This window comes from Podarcis melisellensis (genome assembly GCF_964234715.1).
Source record: "Podarcis melisellensis genome assembly, chromosome: 3".
Taxonomy (NCBI): domain Eukaryota; kingdom Metazoa; phylum Chordata; class Lepidosauria; order Squamata; family Lacertidae; genus Podarcis; species Podarcis melisellensis.
The window spans coordinates 84197687-84217966 of NC_138530.1; the positions used below are offsets into that span (position 1 = coordinate 84197687).

The following is a 20280-nucleotide window of genomic DNA, read 5'->3' on the forward strand; positions in this document are numbered from 1 at the left end:
TCTGCAGTATCACTAAGTGTTCCAAATAAAATGATTCTTGGTATATCCAAACACTAACTCAGAAGTTTCTTATGAAATCTATTGATTGGTAAAACACAGAATTTATCTGGCAGGTTTATTTGAAAATCACAGGTGCATAAGGCACTGCATAGCATTAAACAGCTTAATTTCATTTAATTCTACTCGTGCCAGGAAAGGGTGATGGAGTGGGTGGACTAGAGCTTAAAAATGAAATGGGGAAAACAAAACAAAAAATGATGACATAAATCAGAAACATCTGACATACCTGCAGATTGTGAGTATCTTGATCAAAAGATTGAACCACTGTTGTAAGTCTAACTGAGATCTACTCTTACATCAGTATTTGTAAAGCCATCTAAGGATGCCTGCTCTTGTCAGAATAAAGGGTAAGCCCCCTCACTGATTTTAACAGAACTTGTGAGCCAATATCTCTCTTCATTCCCTCTTTAGTAGCTCTGCTTTAGGCTATAGAGATTAGGCTTTTAAGATCTCTAAAGCAACAAGAAAGAACAGGGCCATTAAAAGCATGTAATGTAGCATCATGCTACACTCTAATTAACTCACTTCACTAAGCCTATTTTTCAGGATTTTAAAGGCGGGGAATAAAGAAAGGAGTCAGCATTAGTTAATCTCAAAATCAATACCTTTCTTTTTCTGCTTTAACCCATTACAATATGATGCATTTAAAATTGTGTAGATGTTGTGACTGGCTTCTTTCAGATCATGATGATAGATTGCAGGTGACAGACCCTAGTGTTGTGAGATTTATCCCATAACACAGGAGAAGCCAATATGGTGCACTCCAGGTGTTGCTGGCCAGGTGTAGTCCAATAAAATCTTGGAGGGCACCACCTTGGCTGTCCCTGCTATTGTGCTTCTCTGATAGCACACACAAAAAGCCTTCCACACCTGGAAACAGTTTTTTCCTGACATCTAAACACTAATCTCGTTTCACATGTACACAGAGCCACATTCTTACTGTCATACTCGACTCACCTGTTTGGCTAAGCTGGGATGTGCTTCTGCTTCTTCGAGATACCATGGCAACCACTTTGGCACTAAGGCTGGACCGTCTTTTCTTCCCACCTGTTCCAACCGTACCAACTGCAGTGTCTGATTGACTCCCATCGTTATGTTCCAGCTTATACACCTCTCCACTCACACTTGTGCTCTTTGTGATGATTCTCCCTGAAGTCCCCATCCGTCTGCCTTGCATTTTAGGAGTAAACGTACTATATTTACAAAGTAAAAACATACATGTACATTTGAATTATGCTTGTGTTTATAACAAGATCTTTTAAAAAAACAACAACAACCCCCAACACATCATAGTAAAACTGACTCCTTCCCCAATATAAAATATTGCTAAGTATACTTTCGAATTATTTGATACCCAAGTACATGACTGTATTCAAATTCCTGAAGCTCACAGGTTTCACCCCCCCCCCACCCCGGTCCTAACTGAAATTGAAGTTTGACTTCCAACTTCTCATTTTAACTCTGTTCTGTGTTTGGTCACAGAATTTGAATGCTAGTGTACTTGCTAGTGCTTTAAGAATCGATGGAATTTCACCCATTCAAAATGAAGGATACTGGAATGCAGTCTAAGTAATAATCACTTTCCTAGGATTTACACAAAAATATACTTATGGTCATAGAAAATAAAAGAACAAAGACATGTACCCACTCGATATATATTCTGATCGAAACAAGACTTGCTATAAAATGTAATGCAACAGGGTAAGTATTCCTCATTGACGTAAATGGTTCTGGTGAAAAACTGAGGTTTCGCAGCACATGGTGATCTATTTACAAAAGTTTAGTTGATCTATTTATGATTTTCAAAACAAAAACCACAAAAAGTAACCTGCATTAAATCATCATTAAATATATAAATTATGTGTTGTTCCTTCCCCCCCGAAAAGCTTCTGTGCTTCATAGCATAAGCTTGCCGAAGATAGCTGGGCTGGTGGGAAGCAGCAGGAGTACAATTAATACATTCTTATTTCCTGTAGAATTTCTCATGCCAAAAGCAAAGTGTGTGTGTGTGTGTGTGTGTGTGTGTATAATTTTATCTGGATTTCTCATTCATTCCACCTTTACAGCTTGAAACTGGCAATAACACCAAAAGCAAAATTTAATAAAACAAGTGGAGCCCTGCAATAAAATGTATCCCTGAGAAACACGCTACTTGAGCCTGTGGCTAAGTGATATGCAAAATAGAAGTGAGCATTAAAGACCAGAATTCCTGCTCTTACTTGGGTATTCTTTCATCTGCTTTCTTTGGTAGCTTTTTAGAAGTTTTTGAACATTTGCAACTGCAATCTGTATGCAAGTCCAATGGCACATGACTTCTGCATGAAATTGACTGCACTGCCCAAGCTTGTGTCCCAGGGACGTAATTTTGGTGCGGCTAATGCAGCAAAAGCAATGCAGGAGGCAGCAGTTATGAGTTTCCAGTCTCTGCAGCCACAGCAGGCGTTGTGATTTGCCAGTGGTTTGACCCCCAGAAGCGTACTCCACTGTCTCTTGAAACAGATGGATGCCAACAACGGTTTGGCCTGGGAGGAACTCTGAGAGGGTAATCTAAGTAGTCTCACTCTGGTCTGAACTATAACAGCAGGGCTGCAGAGAGAAAGCAACTCTTTCAGCACAGGCCTCTAACCAGAGGCAAACTTAGGAGAGTGCAACTGGTTTGGTCACACTGGGTGCTGAGCCTCTGGGATGCTGTCGTGGACGATGCAGCTATGATTTAGAATGGAGTGAGAGAGTTAACTACACCATGAGGCTAGTAATTACTATTCTCTGAGCCCAACACACAATGTGGGAACAAAAGCGATGGATGCCAGCAGAGGATTGTTATAAACTTCTATATCAACCTCAGCATAACCTTCAGCCTGCAATAGGGGATGGCAAGACCTCTGGACCACATTGCAGGGCTCTGGTTTACCAAGCAGAGACTGACCTGCAATATTCTGTGTGAACTACACTGCAAGGCTGCCATCAGTTACCCTCTTTTAGTCACAGCCTCTTCCAACCTGCAATATCAGGACAGTGAAGTGCAGCTGCTTTGGAATTAGTATTAGCAGTGGCTGTGTAGTTTGTGTGTGCATATCATTCACATAAAATAACTGACTTAGAAAGAGCATGAATTCTTCTCTTTGCCACTACCTTTTGATTTTCTTAGGGGGCGGAGTTGACACACTGGTGCCCAGTAACATTCCAATCCCAGTAACATTAAAATCCTGCATTTCTCCATTGATTTCTATGGGTAGGTCCCACTTCTATCCCTGGGGACATTTTAAAATTGGTTGAATCAAGAAGTGACCCTTCCAGACATTTCCTCTGTACCCGTTCTATTCCTCCACCTAAGTTGTTCCTTCTTAGCCTTTCAACATTCCATTCCACTGAGTTATTATGAAGCTTTTCAATCAACCATCACTCCTCTCGGCTGATAAGATTTCTCTTGCAGATATTTTTGCTGATATCTCTCCCTTGTGCATGGATCGTGTAATTTTAGCTATACAAGTCTGAGTATGAGGAGACCTGAACGGGCATTAGTATTAGAAAATTGCTTATTAAAACACTCAGATACAGGGTCAGGATTCGCTATGCCCCATCTGCATAACTCTGCCTATTAAATGCTAACCCACAATTAACATGGCTTACAGCACTCAGAGAACATGTTCGTGTTTAAGCTCTGGCAAGCATGTCTCCAAGAGCAGGAAGCCTAAGAGCTGTGGGGCAGTCACTATGAATATGTCTCGCTTTATAGTAGAAACATACCAGGCCAATCAGATGGTACAGTCAAAAGAACATTTGCAGATGACAAATGGGCTGTGAGGCGTTTACTCTGTGGGTTATGCAGGGGTTTGGTCAAAGCAAAACACTTTTTAATGCTGCAACACTGAAGTGAAGTGTCCTAGAGACTCATCTCCATCTAGAGGAAGAGTTGCCACATAAAAGGCGTTACAATAATCTGGCCTTGAGGTTAGAAAGACACATGAATGATGGGTACTAAGTCTGGCTGTAACAAAAACGATTGCAGCCTTTTCACCAGACAGCTAGTGAAAAGTGAGACTATTAACCATAGCAAACAGCTTCCAGGTACAGCAATGAATCAAAAAGTAGTTTGAGGCTGCACACCTGGAGCATCAGGGAGGGCTGAAATATCGCCTCTTATGGATGTCTCTATCCCTTTGATGTCACAGTAGCTGCCAATTATCACCATCACTATCTTGTCTGGGTTCAGCATCAACGAACTTCCCAACATCTCATATCTCACCAAGGTGAGTTAGTGGTTAAGCACTGTGATTGCAGGGCTTGGGTTGAATCAGAATGGCAGGCAGATCAAGACCCACAGACTGTTGAATTAAATGCTGAGTTATGTTTTTGACACTGTGGTGTCATTTCTGTGGGACTCGAGCATTCATGAAACTGCTACTGAGTTGTTTCACACATTCTTGGCAGGAAGATGGAAAAGTCTGCTTACTTGCTCAGTTTTTCCTTGGGTCTCAACTGCAGTGAACCTCAGGAAACCAGCTTCTTCACCCAACCCATCAAAAGTGTGTATGATAGGGCTGCAGTGTGAGGTCACACAAAGACAACAAACATCTGTATTCTGATCACACAGCTGCACCTCTTGCTTAAGCCAAAATACAGGGTGCTATTTGAAGCACACTTATCTTGAAAAGTATTGCTGGGATAAGCAGAATTAGTTTGGAGGGGATGAAATCATCAGTTTAATGTCCAGATTCCTTCATTTAACTGGTATGTGAATGACACTTCCTGAAAACAACTGTACAGCTCTGAAAAATTATCTAGCCTTAACCCCCACCCCTCATGTCTCTCCTAGATTTTTCAGTAAGTAAACAAAATTAGTATGCAACCACTACCATTGGCAATGACAATGTCATTTTATTTCTCTAATGAAATGACTGTTTGAAACCAAGGACAGTTTCACCGAGAACATCTTATTTCATCTTGCATACATAAATCTGAACACCCCAAGGAACTGTCCCACATTGCCAAAGGGATAATTCTACTAGATGAAATTATAAAGGATCAGAACATCCAACATCTATAGCCATTAGTACCACATATATCTGCTCATAAGAAGGCCCTACTAAGATCAGTATGGCTTAATCCTACACGTGTATAGGACTGCAACCTTAATTTTGTAAGTATATGGAATGGGAGGACCAGCATCTTGCCAGTTATAAATTCTGCTCAATTCAAAGTGTCTATATACAACTAGGGATGGGGGGTGGGTTCATTCTGTTTCCACTTTAATGCTAACCTATCTTATCCACATTTTCCAAAACAATATTTGAATTGAAAAACAGGCGTTCTTTGATATTTACTCTCCTCCCAGTTTTGTGTTGCAGTTCTCCAGCCAAACAATGTATACAAAATTATGTATATTAGGGGAAATTGAGCATTAAAATGCATATATTAGTGCCATATATAAATGTAACAACATATAAAATAATTGTAATAGGGGAAATTGTTTCCAAAAAATATGTGTATCAGGCAAAATTGGCTTATATGGACATGCTGTGAAATCTTGAAATAAATAGGGATGCAGAGCTGTCATTATTGATGGACTGCAGGTAAAATTAGATGATTCTGAAGAAATAATGTTACTTCATGCTGTTTTATACCAGTATAATTTCAACTGTAGTGATTTATTTTGAAGCGAAAACCACTGAGATGACAATTAACAGAAAAAAATCCTCATTTAAGGGGAACATGAAGAGGTTGCACACAAAGAATACGGGTATACATCACAGCCCTATAGAGGTGTTATTGTTTTGGGAGGGATGACATATAAGCACAAGGACTCCTGTCACATGTAGCACACCAAGGTTACAATGATCATTGTACAGTAAGGTGCCCTGGGAAACTATATTTCCCAGGATCCCAGGAGCCATTTTTGAAAAGATGGATTTTTAAAATAAAGTTTTTGATACGTCATAGGAATCTGCCATTCCAAGAAAAAGAGATGACAGTGCTGTTGGTTATATATAACCCCTGTGCCTACTTAAACTAGCTCTCTGCTTTAGAATTGGGTTTTTGTTTCCTGAAACTTTCAAAAGCAGCCTCTCATGGCACACTGCAAATGACTGAAAATCAGAAGACTCTTGAAAGTTGTTTGTGAAATATGGGCATCTGAAGTTCAAAAATGAAAAATAAAAACTCCCACTGGGAAGGCCCAAGCCCTTGCAACAGTCTAAAATAGATATTTGAATTCTGCCGCATGGATTTTTGCCCTGCTTGCAGGCCATGTCCTTTTCAGCAAAAGACACACTCCCAAATCCGGTGGTACTTTCCGCAAGTGAGTTTTCACACAAGGAAAAACTTCTATAGTCCCTTCTCTAATCCACAGTTCCCTGGACTAATGATTTAATAATCCAAGGTCTCAAAAATTCCCTGGAGGCTTTTCAGGGAGTGCAGAGGGGCTGCCGTTAGACAGAAAAGATGAAATCCCCACCCCACGCTGCTTTGGATCCTAGATGCCAAGATTTTATATGAAAGAACTGATTTTCAAGTTAAACTTCACTACCATTTTCTTAATGCTTCACTTCAGTAGTGTGAACCCAATTAAGTGGAAGAAATTAAAAGGGCATCCTCTAATTAAATGGTATTAAAATTAGGCAACATGCAAAAACAATATAATTAAATCACTTTGAAATTATCAAGGTCACATTTAGAAATGAAGGTCAATCATACACACACACAAGCATAATCATATTGATGATTGCATTAATTTGATTTAATTAATGTAATAGTTTGTAACCATTTTTTGACTCTGTGGAGTTGTACGTTAAATGATCACAAAACTGAAAGTAAATGTAATTAAGCAATTTCATAGATACTTATCAGCTACTTTCTACAGAAACTCACCTATGTACTCTATGAAAATACATCTTACTCCGTAATCAAGGTAGTCACAATCGCCTCTGAAATAGTAAATTTTAGTGCGCTTTTTCAGGAGTGTTCATCTTTTAGCAAGAGAAATCTTTGTTCAGTAGCAGGCCAACTCCTATTCCAAATAGTAAGGAATCAACAGCATCTTAATAATCCAGGATCTTCCTTGCTGTCAATATATAGCGTTTAATGACTCTAGTCTTTAGACAGAATCACACTGACTTGTGACAGAGCTAGTTGGAATGCTTCTGCCTTCTCTGTCAAATACAGAATCACATACTAATTCTGAGCCCCTATGGAGTTCTTTACAAGGAGATTGCTCATGAATGCTAATAACTTGAGAGCATGTAGCACTCCTGGACTAAAGGAAAAGATAATCACTTCCCTTTAATGAGGAACATAATATTTCTAAAAATAAACTACCCACTGTTATTCAAAGTGTGCCACACTGAAGTGCGACCTCAGATCATCTACTGTTGGCCATTCTGTCAGCAGTACAAAAACTCTGGAGCTAGGACAAATAATCAGCCAGGCAAGGTTGTGGTTCTCTGCAAATATGCTTGGTGATAAGCCCCATTCAAGTCAGCAGAAGCTATTTCTGAGTAAACATGCGTTGTCTTAGAATGTAACTATGATGTAAAACCAAACTGAATGCTTCGGTAGACTAAATGTGATATGATTCACAAAAGCTTGCCGTCTGTCGATTCCGACACTTGCCATTGCATTCATGTGTACAACTCTAACGATTCAAGTGTTGGGTGTCTAATAATAAAATCTTCTCATTAGTAGGTGCTCAGTCTTGTTGGTCTAGGGACGGAGGGAGCAACTTGAGATCAGCACCATGGACCAGTGTACCAAATACGTATGGCATATTCTGAGCTGGTGACCTACATTCACGGTAATGAACATGGCAGATGCCAAATGATGATAAGCAACCTGCTGCTCATAAGACAATATGATGATGATGATGATGATGATGATGATGATGATGATGGAATTGTTGGCTTCACATGTGGAATCATATAATTTGTAGAGTTAAAAGGGATCCCAAGGGTCATCTGACTAGATGCAATCTCCTGCAATGTATTGTTGACTGATAGTTAATGGTATCGTAAGTGTCTGAGCAGAGGCACTCAACACAGACAAGGAGCCCCATGCAAAGTTTGCTGTGGGCAGAACAGTCCTCCATGCCCCAGCAAACTACCCACTTCTCAGAACTTATCTTTGGGCAAAAAGATTCCACTGAGCATATGGATTGATAATATGGACAGGTTAGCTACATACAAAAGAAGTGCTTGTCAACGCAAAATAATAATGGATAAATACGAAGAAATTTGGAATGAATATCTAAGTGACAAGGAGGATAGCAGTGGGAAATAGAGGGGGGAGAGTGGTGAGGGGGGAGGAGTAGGCATAGGGATATTACTGTATATAAATTTGTGTTGCTAATTTGTGTTATTATTGTTATTATGGTTTTTTGTTGTACATATCGACAGGAGTACCAGATTGGCTCCCCTGTTGCCTTTGCACTGTGCCAGCCTCCTCATCGCCCTGCCTCGCCTCTCTCCATCCCATTAAGCAACAGTGACCCACCTGCTGGAAAGCTAAAATAGTGCCTCCCCTCTCCCCTCCGCAAACTGCTTCTGCAATCATCTCTAGATAGTGAGTACTATTTAAACTACACATTGTAGTGCTTTCAGAAACGCACTTTCCGCTTTAATTACTAGTGGGGAAAATCCATTTGTATGAATATGAGGCAAAAGAAAGGTCTGCAATATGGGAAATGTTAACAGTTTCTTGTTAGTAAGAAAGAGTGCATAGTAAAATCCCAATTTATGCACGTCTCTAATGAGATGCAAAGGCAGAATTTGATGATGAGCCATGGAAAAATCTGCAGCCTGCCAGACACATGCTTTGTGATAACCGGAGCTAAGTCATCCTTTTATGTCTCAAAAGCAAGCCTGAACATCTAGGCAACAACCAATGCAAATTATCTTGCTGACCTTAAACAGAAGGTGAACCCAAAAGTAAATTACCCTAAGCATTCCTTTGTTTAGCTTTAGGAGAACAAAACTTGGGCAGCAGCAAAATGCCTGTAGAAGGATGCTGCATTTCTGAGCTGTTTTCATGTCTTCAGTTTCCAAACAGGATAAGGAGCACCAAGGAGTCAAGTTTCCGAATGAGTTATCCTGCATGTAAATGCACTGGGCATAGAAATGGGGGGAAGGATAATCCAGGACCCCCAAAGTGTGCAGAAAAAATGTGTTCGGCTTAAAAGGGGTGGGAAGTCACAATGGGTGTACAGGTGAAAGCCCCTTGCTACTGGGGCTGGCAGTTAGGCTGAAAGAAAGCCAGAGATTTGCTACTAGGGTGGAATCTAGTCACATATTTAAAAAGCTGTGAAAATGCATTTTTTTAAAAATGTTTTGAAAAATATATTGGATTTGACATAACTCACCATTGCCATCCAGTGTCGCATTTGTATAATGCACTTTATAACACACTTAAAACATTTTATTTGCAGCTCATAGCTGAGTTCTAGGATTCCTCCAGCCTAGGGCCCAAAGCTACCTCTTTCTAAGAGGGTGATTACCAGATTACATCCCTGCCCTCTCTCTCCTGCAAACTGTGCCAGGGCCTCACAACTCTACACTCATAATTTCCTAGTATTTTTTTTAAAAATGCAATGTTATTCTAGCATTTTTCCTAGTTACAATCATAGCATCTGATGCTGGTCATTAATCCCAACCAGCCATGTTGCAAATTATGTGTGTACATGCAAGGAAATAGCCTGGGATCATTCATTAAAAAAATACGAACTTAATTTCTGAACCAGTTCATCTGTATCCTTGCAATAAGGTCTATTCTCTAAAATCAGTCACCTGGTAAAAAGACAGAGAAGCAGCATCTTACAGTGCAGCCTAAACTTGTCTACTCAGAAGTAAGTTCCACCTAGTTCAGTAGGTCTTACTCCCAGGAAACTTGGTGCAGGGTTACAGTCTCAAGTACTAAGGCTGCTGCTGCTATGTGCTGACTTTAAAGTAGCCACTTCACCACTAAACTGAATGCAAACACTGTCACTGTCCGTTAATGCACTGGGTATTGTTGTTTTTTACAGGCCCTGTTTATATAATAAGGAATGGAAAAAACCCCACCACCATTTTAGGAAAGGGGGGCAAGAGAGAGAACAAGTGAGAGGAAGATTGTACACTAGATGCCAGGGCATTGGGCGCACAGAACTTGCCAAATCAAAAGATGGAAGCTGAATGTGTTTTACTTTTTGCCTCATGCAATGAACTTTCTTCTGTCTCTCTTAACCCAAGTGACACCAATACCAGCCTTGTTGTATCATAGGATTGCAATCTCCACTATGTGGAGCTTGCTTCACTGGCCTGGAATCAGTTACTTCTGAATTTTTCCATTATAAGATGGTATTTGAAGGAAAGAGAATGGACCTTTTCAAAAAATAATAATACAGTTCTGCAAGAATCAATTGCACTATAAGTCCCAAAGGCAAAACATGAGGGGAGCAAAAGGATCATCTGAATTCACTCAGTGGGCCACAGGAAGGATAAAGGCAAAATGACTAGCTGCTACTATTTGGGCTCAAGAAAAATGAACATTCATTTCAATCGCTACAAAAGCTTATGTTAACATAGCTTTACTTTCCAAAGTAGTTCAGATTATACTTTTTATTAAGCAAAAGTGTGGGAATGACACTTGTAAAACAATACAGATGGAATAGTGAAAGGGCAGCTAACCTTTCGGTGTGGATAAGACTTATGTTTTTGTCTCTTATGACCTTATAGAATTTCCCCCTGAAATTTAGGATACCTAGATGTAATTGTAACTGAAAGCGACCACTATGAATTCAAAATTGTTGACCAGGAGGAAAACCAGGACACATCACACAATGAAGATCTCTTCTTCTTGCTCTTATTTGAGATAATAACCAAGCACGTCATAGGCTAGGACATCTAAAGTATTAAATACTCCTAAAGTATTAAATACACCTAGATACCCCTAAAGTATTAAATACTCCTACAATTAAAATAGCAAGGACGAGGATTGAGGGAATAAATATACAAGGGAAGGAAGCTAACTTTTACCTCACATCAGCAACAGTATGCCTTCTCCTTTTCTTTTCTTCCATATTCATTTTTTTTCCTCTGTGCCCCGTCTCGCCATCTAATTCCCATGATATCCTCCTTTCTTTTTTGACATCACTTTTGCAGCTCTCTAGGGACTTTGACCTTTTCCATAGTCAAAACATGCAGGCATGCAAAATTAAAATGTAAATAACTCAAAATAAAAATAAGGAACTACAGGCACTAGCTCTACATTCACACATGATTTTAGAGCACTACAAAGCAAGCAAGAAAAAAGAAACAACCAACTTTGGATTTTAAAAAACAAACAAACCCAAATGCAACTTAAACAATAACATAGACCCCAACTGGCTAATTCTAAGAAGGCAATTATTTTCTGTTTCAGGGTTTCATTCTATGAGAACTGATCTATTATTGCCGTGCAATGTTCTTCACCTTTAACAATTAACTGAGCAAGAACCTCTCAATTAACCCATGAAGGAGCGTCTCCACCCCCATCGTTCCGCCCGGACACTGAGATCCAGCGCCAAGAGCCTTCTGGCGGTTCCCTCATTGCGAGAAGTAAGGTTACAGGGAACCAGGCAGAGGACCTTCTCAGTAGTGGCGCCTGCCCTGTGGAACGCCCTCCCAGCAGATGTCAAAGCAATAAACAACTATTTTACTTTTAAAAGACAACTGAAGGCAACCCTCTTTAGGGAAGTTTTTAATGTCTGATGCTGTACTGTTTTTAATATTCAGTTGGAAGCTGCCCAGAATGGCTGTGGAAACCCAGCCAGATGGGCGGGGTATAAATAATAAATTATTATTATTATTATTATTATTCAGCCTGTCCTGTTGAACAGGGACAATTCAAACACGCTTACATTTCTCAGAAGCAGACCAAGAATCACAAATCTGAAGTTACTGGTTGCTTTGTATGTGTTTTTCTCTCTTTTTTTAAAGTTAACAGCTCACTATCAGCTGTGCTAACTTTGCTATCCTTACAGATATGAACTTTTGAGATTGCAAAGTTAGGTGAGTCTTCTAGGAATTCATTAACTAAAACCATTTTAAAATTATAACTCAGTAACAATAATGAATGCCTGATCTTTGCAGGACTATTAATTTTCTGTGAGTCAAATATTTATTGAAAAAAATGTAAAAACCTTGAGAAGTAATTAAATATGCAAAATGTTCTATTTTTTTTTTTTAAAAAGCAGGGAAAAGTGAAATGTCCATTCTGTATTACAACTTTTTTCAAGACTTATTCAACCTCTTTCCTATCCTGAAGAAAAATACTGCAAGTAAACTCTTTAACACTTTTATTAGGTTTCGAAAAAAGAACGAAATATACCCTTTGATCTTATAATCACTTAAGTAGTCCCAGGCTATGAATTACACTCCACTTTCACATGATTGATGCATATGAAACCTTAGTGTGTGAGGGAAGGGCCTTAGCTCAATGGCAGAACATCTGCCTGGAATACTGAAGGTTTCAGGTTCAACCCCCTGAATATTCAGGTTAGGCTGCTGCCTGAAACCTGGAGTGATTGTCAATCAGTTTACACAATACTGAGGACCACTGGTCTGCTTCCATATAAGGCAGCATCCTATGCTTCTGTGAAGTAAGCGAGATGCAGACTTCAGAGAAATAGGCTGCTATCATTTATAAAAATTGATGGGGTGAAACACCTGAGGAACTAGTTTGGCCACATAGCACTACTGCATTGAACAGGTTTGTGGACCATCCTAAATTTACAGGCTGCTGCAACCGAATGGATGGATCACTGCTATAAAGAAGAGACAGGCTGGGAGATGGTTGGCCTTATCTACCTAGTACTCGCTGAAGTCATATCAGTTATAATATGGACGCTAACATACTGCTATATAACTCAAGGCAATTTTCTCAGCTGTTTGAGTTCTGTCACCAGGCATGTACATTTTAACAGGAAAATCTAAACGCATGATAATTTGGCTCAGCTCTACCAAGAGTCTCCCTCCCCAAATTTGAGGCAGAAGGTAACAGTGGAAGGAAAATACCATAGTCTCTTTGCTTCCCTTCCCCAGTGGAACACACAAAGACAGGTTACCTATAGCCATTGCCACTTGCTGGAGACCCAAGAGCTCCCTGTACCTTGCAGTTACCAAAATTTGCATGTTGCTGAGCTTCTCTAATGTTGCTGAAACCTAGAGGTCATCAGATTTATTTATTTTTTCCATTACAAGCAAACAAAAATCTTGCCTTGTGGGACTATAGGGCCCCATTGATTATGTTATGAGGAAAGGCTTGAAATTTTAATGAAATATATGGAATGCCTTTCAAAGAAAATGTTGATATTTCAAAAGCAATCCTGAAACTTTGATTTCCATATCAGTTCAGAGGTGAAGTCCACTGAATTCAATGGGGCTTACTCCCCGGTAGTGTGTTTTTGGCTTGCAGCCTTGGTTTCATAAAGCCTTTGAGACTGCAAGCTCCTGTACCCAACAGTATTTAATTTCCTCTTCATAATAAATGATTGTATGACTATGGCTTTGCAATAAATGATTCTGTTAAAGTTGTGGGTTTCAAGCTGACCCACTATTGATAGCTGCTCAGATTTTGTTTTGCTGCTTCAGCAGTCATAATCCAAAGTTTGAGTTTCCTTTTTTCCTCCGCCCCCCCCTTGCAACTAGCAATTGCTGTTTGTATATGCGTGTAAAGAACCGACTATTTGAAATATCCATATATGTCTACATTGCAAACTCACCTGATTCTGCCCCTCGGGCGCTCTGATTGCTCTGACATAAAGCTTGTGCTGCTGAGACGTGAGGCACTGCTGGCACGGGAAATGGCTGACACATCACTGACATCACTATCTGATGATTTGGCAGAGACGTTATCACAACTTCTGTACTGATCTGTTTGTATGTTATACTAAAGAGTTAAAAGAGAAAGTGTGAGTTCTCTTGACACAGTGTGAGGGAGGGAAAAGCTTCATGGTGTTACAAATCATTATATTGTTGTGACACTGGTAAACTCCAGAAAATTTCTATTATTATTATTATTATTATTGAAAGAACCCCCCAAAAGAACAACAATGTATTATTTTGCCAGACCAGCACAGGGAACACTGGCGGAGGAAGAGGATTGCGGCGGGAGTGCACCGCCCCTGGCAGCGCGATCCTGGTGGGGTGCCATTGTGGCTGCTCCACCACCTGTGCTGGGTGCCATGCCCTCAGCATGCGCACAACGCCCCCGCCTGCTCTCCGCCCCCAGAGCATGAAGCTCCACCACTGACAGGGAATAGTTCTCAGAATATAACAAATGGCTCAGGGGCCAGTTTTCCTCAATAATAATAATAAATGGCCTCGTTTATAAATGATTTCAGTTCTAAGTAGTTCTATACCAGCCTTCCCAAACCTGATGTGCTCCAGCTTCTTTGGACTACAATTCCCATCAGCCCCATCATGGCTATGCTAGCTGAGTTGTAGTCCAAATCACCTGGAGGGCCCCAGCTTACTGAAGGCTCTCTAAAGTTGCTATGAATAAACAAGAAACCAACTATTGGGTAGCATTGTGCAAGGAATCTCATAAGATGATATTACCATTCTCATTTTCAGCATTGGCCTGGTGGCATTTTTTTTTTAAAAAAATTCTGTTGACAACAGTAGCATTTTAGTATGTTGACAACTTCAAAGGCTATATTAATTGAAGATATAAAACTGAGAGGTTGATAAGTGATGATGATATCTGCTTTATGTTTACACCCCATAAAGAAGCTTCTAGGCAGACATTTAGCGTGCCTGGATACCCACAACTCTGGGAGGAGCTTTGCGGTAACGTAAAGTTAATAAATTAGGTAAATAACCTAATTAAATAAATAAGCATAATGGCAGTTTGTCAGCATTGTTAACAATGGTGGCTATTAACACATAGCTGTGCACATTCATGTACTGAAACCAGTGGGAATTGCATGGATTTCAGTAAGACATGAACACACATACCTACAAAATAGACTACAGCTAATACTTGGGAAAGATGCACAGATTTTTAAGTATAAAGTTAAGGTATGAAGTAAAGCTGATAGCATCTACTGCACAACACAGGGATTTTAGCCCTAAAATTATAATAGCCAGCCACATTTGAAAACTGAAGCAACCTGTTCAAAGAGTATTCTCTTGAGTTGAAATGTACTGGAAATATTTAGATTTAATAAGCTTTCATATGCTCATAGATGTCTTTTGCTATTTTGTATATCAGGTTCCCCCCCTTTTGTTGAACTTATCTCATAAGCTATGCAACAAAAATCTTAACAATGGCTATGGTAAGTTAAACAAAGGTGTGGACTCCCAAAGACGAGCTCGCACATTGTTCCTTCCTGGTCTTTTAAAACTCCTGTACTGTGCTGAACTAAATCAAGGTTTGGCTTAGCAAAACTTCCAAGCCTGGGGCTCGTGGTTGACCTCTCTCCTCACTAGCCCAACCGCTGTAGCCAAAAGATTCCGGGACAATGTACATATGTGCATAGAAAGCATCACAAATATTAAATACAGCAGTAATAACATAAATAATACCCAGCCCAATAAATACAGATATATTGGAGCAGTGAGAAAGCATAGTACAAAAAGTTCTCCACCCTGTCGTATATTTTAAAATGTTGCTTCCCCAAAAATCTCCAGCTTATAATGGAGTGCAAGAACCATTATGCAGATAGAATTAAGATCAGCCTCATTATGTGCCCGACAGATTTCAGAATGAACCCAGGGTTCAACTTTTTAAAGCCTAAACTAAATCTAAGCCTAAACTAAAATGGGGAACACCTTTTCATAAAGTATCCAAGCGCCTGTGAAAAGGGACTCTCTTTTGGCAATCTTTTTGGAGTAAATATGCACACAGGGAGAACTTCATCCAGTGCTCCAGAACTATCAAGGCAACTAGATGTTGCTCCATTTTGTGACATTATACTGTGAGAGGCAATTAAAGTATCCTCAGAGTGCAGGAGAACAGAAAACATTTGCTTTGGCAATGCAGGGATATACTGAATTCCTCCCAGTAAGGTAACTGTTGTTTTGCTTGCCCTCAGTAATGATATTGCGAGCAAAATTTGATTGGCTATGTAGTGTCTTGATGTTATCTTCCACACTCTATGATCCGTGGTTGGCTAGTGGGGGGGTGTGTGGCTCTAGAGAAGCAACAACGGGAATAATGAAGTGAATGAAAAACCAAGGAAGAGGTAAGTCTGTCTTTCATGGGAGGGCCCTTTACAACTCCTCCCAACCTTTTCAGCTTGGATTTTTTCAGGGCTGAAAATCTGGTGCAGCCCTCCTAGGTAGCACAACTTAACTTTTGCACTAGCTGCAAGCTGGAGACGCATACCATTATTGTGCATGCAGTTTCATTATTTCCAAACAAAAATATCCAACTTTCAACAAGCCCTCTCACTGGTTCAGAGTAGCAAACATGGTCTCCTCAGATGTTTTGTACCCCAGCTCCCATCAGCCCCAGCCGACCTGGCTAATGGTCAGGGAGCTGTAATCCAAAACAACTGGAAGGTACCATGTTCAGTGTGCTCCAAACACCTTCAGATCCTTCAAGCTATTCTATTTGACTTAGGTTCTTTATACTTTATCTAAAAATCATGTTTGCAGTTTGGCAGCTTTAATTGGGCCATACATGGAAATGGCCATATCTGGTGCAGTCACACACTGGCGTACCACCTCAAACATGACTGATATAGAACCTGGAATCTGCCTGAGAAGTCAGTTATTTCTACTCTACAGAAGAAGGAATGCAAGCCTAGCAATCAAGGCAAACTACAGTCCATGTTAGATGTAGTTTTGCATACAACCTAATCTAGTACAGGGAGCAGCTGCAGAAACAGTAGTAACCATACTGGGACAATGTCTCTCAAAGATTCCACCCTCTCATCTTGCTCCTCTCCGCTGTTCTGATTAAAGAATTGCCACATTTCATTGGTAGGCTTGCTTTTCTTTAAAAAACGAAAGAAAAACCCCCATGAACACTGAAATCTTAAATTTAATAATCTAGTAAACACTTATAAATCAGATCAACCATTCCAAGCCTTGCTCTGTATCTTCAAGAGGCAAGACAATTATTCCAGTTATTCCAATTATACCAAATATCTACCTAAGAGAAAAACATCAAACACAAATATGCAAATAACTCTTGCCACTTTCTTGTGAAGTCAAAAAGCCCCTCTGGGGTGATTCTACAGCTCCCATTACATAGGACTAAAGACAACTGTAGCAAGACAACTGTTTCAGGAACTTCTGATGCACTGTAAAAACTGAATGGATGAAATTATGCCCCCAAAATAAAGTTAGTATTTGTAGTGACTTCAAGTCTTCCTAGAAACTTTTGTGTTAGATTGTATTTTAAATCAAGGTTTCTCCTTCCCCTTTCCAAATAAAGTATTATATTTTAACACTAACTTTACCTTAGTATATTGCTCACGTTCAAGTTCTTGACTAGAACCAGACTCTGTTGTCTGGTTATAACGGTGCATTTTCATTTTCATCTGTCTCGTTCGTTCCTCCACTACTAAATTTGCTGTAAAACACATAATGGAAGCCTATTAAAAAGAGGCGAAAAACTTTTAAAGAAACAAACGGTTTACATGCAACTTAGACCTTATTTCAACTTGAACAAGAAGTATTCAAATAACAAAAAGAAGCACTGTGTGTACATAAGACATAGGCATGCTAATGTTAATATAAAGATTTGCTTGCAAATATTTGTATGATACAATTCTAAATTTGCTATATAATTATAGGTGGTACAATAGATTCTAAACCAAAAAAAGAACATTTGCTTGTTTAAAGCTCATAAATCTTGGCAGTACAGTAGACCCACAAATTATGCAGGGGGTACATTATGGGGACAGAGCATAAAGCCAAAATCGTGTATAATCAAATCACATTGGATGCAATGGCGGGTGGGATTGCGAAAGTTTCCCCCCCAGATGCCCACCCGCTTTCTATTTATTTATTTGCCAAGCTTGTAAAGCTGAATGTGCACAAGTTAAATGTGTGTAGGTTGCGAGTCTACTGTATCTGTAGAACTGTAGCATTCAATCATCTCAACATAAATATAACTATACTTCATTATCCTATTCAAAATAACACTATGCAATACTTGCAGGTGTGATAGATGTGTATTCAGACAATGATTGCACTGGCTTCTATACAACTAACTGGCTAAGGCTCCAACCTTAGTCTATGCTAAAGTCTGAAAAAGGAGCATTTTTACACCTCACACTTAAACCCTTTGTAAGAGAAGCTGGCATTCCAGAAAGAAAGCCAAGCTGTGGTTGGTATTGAGCTAAATTGAAATTAATGGATCTAACTTAGGCATGTTTAATTAATTTAAGTGTCACCTCTGAATAACAGTTGAATACCATCCTGTACGTAGCCTCTTCAGACTTTGATTTGAGTATTTGATTTATAGTTATTATATCACATTATATCACTCACTAATTGGGCCTGAGTGCCAGACTCCCTCCCTCCCTCCCTCCCTCACAAGGCTATCAAAATTGATAGGTTACTTCTCAAACAGCTACAATCTTGAAATCAGGTGCACACACAGCCTGATGCAATCTACATCTCCTCACAAAACTGGTGACTCAATATATACCCCAAAATGTTCAAACCACTCATGTACCATATACAGGCAAAGTACTCTGATTACTGAAAGAGTCTGAAGTGGACGTTAGCGTACCACTGTCAGAAAAAAAGGGGGCTCAAAGTATATCCCTCAAATGGTCAAGGTGTTTCCAGGTGATTCAGGAAGCAGACATGTAAAAATACACAAGGTCCAATTTTCATAGAGTCTGTCTGGATTTTTTTTTTCTCATAAAGGTTGCCTACAATTGTGTATTTTGATTTCAGAGGTTACAGATTCACCCAGTTCGTGATTATTGATTTTACACAACAAGAGTATTATCAAAACACTGAGTAAATCACATTATTTTATGTTACAATGATATACAAAAAGATGTTTTATTAAGGAGATACACAATGCAAATGTGGGAAATCTAACCTTAATAGATTTCTTTCTCTCTCTTCAATAATGTTTTAATTTGGTAAAGTATATAAAGTTATTTAAACTACAGCATGCAACAATAAATCAATGAGCAATATTAAAAAACAGCACATATTTAGCTTTAAATTTAATACTGCCTAATTTTCCACATTCTTAGTCACAAAACCATGTTTTTAGCTGTAAAACTCCATTTAGTAAACAGAACAAAACGAAACAGTGCCTCAAAATATTAATCTACTTTTTCAGATTCATGTCCCCTCTCCCATACAAACCCAACTTTATCTGGAAAATGCACCAAGAAACCTATTTAGATTGCTAACTATATAGTTACTTGTGCTGAAGTCTCAATGAAACTACATGGTGCCGTCTGTACCAGATCTAAAACACCAAAGTGTTTATTCCATGTGCAGCATGTTGTTGTTTTTTTAAAAAAACTTTTTCTGTCTCTGTTATTGTTATGTTGAGCTGCTAATATTACTTTTCTGCACACTGCACTGTTCAATCACGTTGGAAAAACAGCATGCGATTGAAATAAATTAAAGAATTGTAGGCTATTCCATATGCCTATTTATCACCTACAAACGCAATGATCCTCAATTGCAGATAGCAGGTTCCAATATGAATGCATTTATATGAAAATAATGTGAGTTTATTAACTGAATTGTAGATTTGTGTATTAGAAACTCTGTCTTTCAAATTCCGTTTCAGGAAGCCTGGTCAACAAGGCATCTTTTCTATAGAGAGCAAAGGTGAACAACCTGCAGCCAATGATGCAGTCCCCAACCTCATTTTATATGCCCCCCCCCGAACTTTCCGGAGTTGCTCTACTCTTCTATCCCAGTGGAATGGAGCCCCTTTCTAACTGTTCACATCCTCCTTAATGTTCCTGGTTTTAAGAAGTGCTTTCCTCTTTCTGCACAATTGCAGAAAATTTGGCAGAGGTGGTATTACATTTAAGAAAAATATATTGATGGGTTTTAACTAACATTTCCCTGGTTGTATGACTTTGCAAAAATAAGTCATTGTCCCCCAGATCATTGAGAACAAATTTAGGGTTGTTCTGCTTTGTATACGTGTGCGTGTAGCACATTAAATCTACTTCCACTTGCTTTTTAGACAGAAAAAAAGATTCATTGGCCTGATGGACTTGAAGAAAACATATGTATGCTTATATGAGAGTAATTTCATCAACCCAGTTGG

At 39.3% G+C, this 20280-nt stretch overlaps 1 protein-coding gene across 50 annotated transcripts in view; it reads right to left on the reverse strand.

Moving 5' to 3' along the window:
• The window catches only part of RIMS1 (regulating synaptic membrane exocytosis 1), a 240428-nt gene that overhangs the window by 25641 nt on the left and 194507 nt on the right, over nt 1-20280 (reverse strand). For 27 of the 50 annotated variants that reach the window (XM_081904806.1, XM_081904835.1, XM_081904836.1 and 24 more), the window contains 4 exons: nt 17477-17589; nt 13787-13953; nt 11061-11204; nt 1018-1253 (listed from right to left, as the gene is read on the reverse strand). The exons of 3 other annotated variants lie outside the window; for them this stretch is intronic. In XM_081904806.1, coding sequence (XP_081760932.1) covers nt 1018-1253; nt 11061-11204; nt 13787-13953; nt 17477-17589 — 660 coding nt within the window. The remainder of the gene's footprint in view (nt 1-1017; nt 1254-11060; nt 11205-13786; nt 13954-17476; nt 17590-20280) is intronic. 20 more of the 50 variants (XM_081904837.1, XM_081904831.1, XM_081904840.1 and 17 more) reach the window with 1 other exon arrangement.